The sequence below is a fragment of the Artemia sp. Qi Xiang Cuo genome, chromosome 2 (assembly GCF_049724085.1).
Source record: "Artemia sp. Qi Xiang Cuo chromosome 2, ASM4972408v1, whole genome shotgun sequence".
Classification (NCBI taxonomy): Eukaryota; Metazoa; Arthropoda; class Branchiopoda; order Anostraca; family Artemiidae; genus Artemia; species Artemia sp. Qi Xiang Cuo.
The window spans coordinates 45,000,430-45,002,862 of record NC_142795.1 but is presented as its reverse complement, the minus strand read 5'-3'; the positions used below and the strand labels follow the sequence as shown (position 1 = coordinate 45,002,862).

At 42.2% G+C, this 2,433-nt stretch overlaps 1 protein-coding gene across 1 annotated transcript; it reads right to left on the bottom strand.

The window, feature by feature from the left end:
* Positions 1-481: 481 nt before the first annotated feature.
* LOC148955274 (E3 SUMO-protein ligase ZBED1-like) lies at positions 482-1,579 on the bottom strand. Its single transcript, XM_089106862.1, has one exon. It carries the CDS (start codon positions 1,577-1,579, stop codon positions 482-484), a length of 1,098 nt encoding a protein of 365 aa, XP_088962988.1.
* Between the last annotated feature and the right edge of the window lie 854 nt (positions 1,580-2,433).

Sequence of the window (2,433 nt, the reverse complement as noted above, 5' to 3'; positions counted from 1 at the left end):
CCCTGCCAATAGTGTTGGGCGATATTTCGATTTTTCGATATATCGATATTTTCGCTTTCGATATTCAATATATCGATATTGATATTTCGGAACCGTTTTTGGCTCCGATACACTCTTGTTTTTACCAAAGATAAATAATGAAAATCGTAGTTAAAGAGTATTTTGCATCATTTTTTTATAAAAAACTTCGAATAATACAACATTGAACAATGAAAAAAACAACTTTGATTATATGAAAGAATATCACGAAAACCCAGACATGAAACTACTTGGGCTCAAGAAAAAAACGCGGCTATATTTGGCTATTCAAAAACAGCAACATGTCAATGTTTTTCCCAGAGAGTCGGTTTTGCCGCTCGGTGATCAACTGACCGGCCTTGGAAAAAATTCTCTCAGAAGGGACACTGGAGGCGGGCACAGACATAAATTTCATGGCAACCTCGTATAGATATTTCTGAGACCCCATGTTGCGAGAATTCCACTACTTGAGTGGATCCGTTTTTCTTGAAACTACAGATTCCCTATTAAAAAGCTGAAGAGCCATGATAGACTTGGCTGCTGTCGAACCATGTCCTGAGTTGACTACCAGAACTTCGTCATGTGAGCCCCACAAATTGTCATAAGCATGTCGATGCTGTCTTGCGGGGTTTGTGACGGTACTTGTACCTGCTGCTACGGATTCAGCAGACAGCAGGGTCAAATCCATCTCTCTTGCTATTTTGCCCTCAACCGAGACAAGATCGTCAGGGGAAATATACATTTTCTTGAAACGCGGATCAAGGTATGTGGCAATCGTCACGGGTGTGACCTGACCGAGGCTTATAAACCTAGCTTGCATTTTCTCCATCAAAGCCTTGCGGAGGTCCTCGACGACATTTGAAAATCCACCACAATCTACCTGAACAAGGTGGCGTCTCAAAATCTTGGATAAAGGCAGGACTTTTGAGATGGAGGGATAGCTTTCAGAAGAGAGCTCGATTGTGACCTCGTCAAAAGGTGTAAGTACCGCGATCACGTTTGAAATAACATCCCACTCACTTTCAGTGAGTAGTAGATCTACTTTACCGAGAAGCACAAGCAAACTTGGTACCGACTCTTTCAAATCTTGTAGACTACGCAACACAGTGAGAGGCGAATTCCGTCTAGTGGTCACATCAGGTATTAGTTTTTTGGTGCAAACATTGTCAATAGAGATCTGAATCTGGCGCAACTTGTCGGCAGCTACAACACTACGTCTGAAAAAGCAGACTATGTTCCTAGCTTTTTGGACAAGAGGTGACAAGTCAGCAGTATCATCAATGGCACCCCTCACAATCAAATTCAGAGTATATGCGAAGCACGAAACATGTCTCCAGCCTTTACCTACAGCAGATGCAGCATCCTTTACAGCCCGTACCACATTTGCTCCATTATCGGTAACTACAGCTACAACCCTTTCCTTAATCCCCCACTCAGTGGCAATTTTCAGAAGATGAGCTGCGATAGCATCAGCAGTATGCCTTTCTTCAATTTTCGCAGTAGTAAGCACGTTGCTGCAGAGGCAACCTTTCTCATCAATGTAATGTACAGTGACAGCCATGAAACCCTCAGTCGCCCGGGAGGTCCATATATCTGTGGTAAGGGAAACATGTCCTACTTTATTTTTAGCGCCTCCTGCAGTTTCAATTTCTCTATAGCATAGATTTCAGAGAGAAGATCTCTTGTCACTTTAGCTCGGGATGGCAAAGTATAATTGGGGTCAAGGCCCTGCACCAGATCAATAAACCCAGGATTTGAAACAACAGAGAGGGGTTGCATATCTTTTGCAATGAATTTCACAACCAGTTTGTTCATTTTTACAGTTTTAGGGTGCTTTGCACTGCACTTGGTCTGTAACAACGAGTCAATTCTCGGCTGCTTTGCACTTGGTGCTCCTGAGTCAGTCTGGTCACTTCTATCACGGGTAACTTGGGCAGGGTCACTAGCTTGACTCAAAGGTCTGGTTGAGTTTTGGTTATGTGATGGGACAATTTGACTTGAATAATGTTCATCATCGGATGGACACGAATCAGAATCAGGGTTAACACTGGCACCCCCGGCCGATGTACTTCCTTTTATGCTTTGGTATTGTTTTTGTGGTTTGTCTTGAGATTAGCAGTAAGGTTGGTGGTATTTCCAGAGGTAGCAACACGTTTTTTGCATATTTTGCATAGTGCAGACTTAGCCGATACTTTTGTAAAATATTCCCACAAAGGACTTGGCATTTTTTAAAAACTGGTAGAGACCTGGACCCGCAATATATTAAACATTCAGAGGCAAATAGAATCCAATGGAACTGATTTTGTTAAATAAAGTGGTAGTACCAACCAGCAAATAATGGACCAAATGTGGGGATTCGATTTGACATATAGGGTTGGATTTTGCTATGTACTCTAGATCAATAAGCAAAAGAAA

Coding starts and splice junctions, on each gene's coding strand:
- LOC148955274 (XM_089106862.1), bottom strand. CDS start 1,579: ATGGCTGTCACTGTACATTACATTGATGAGAAAGGTTGCCTCTGCAGC.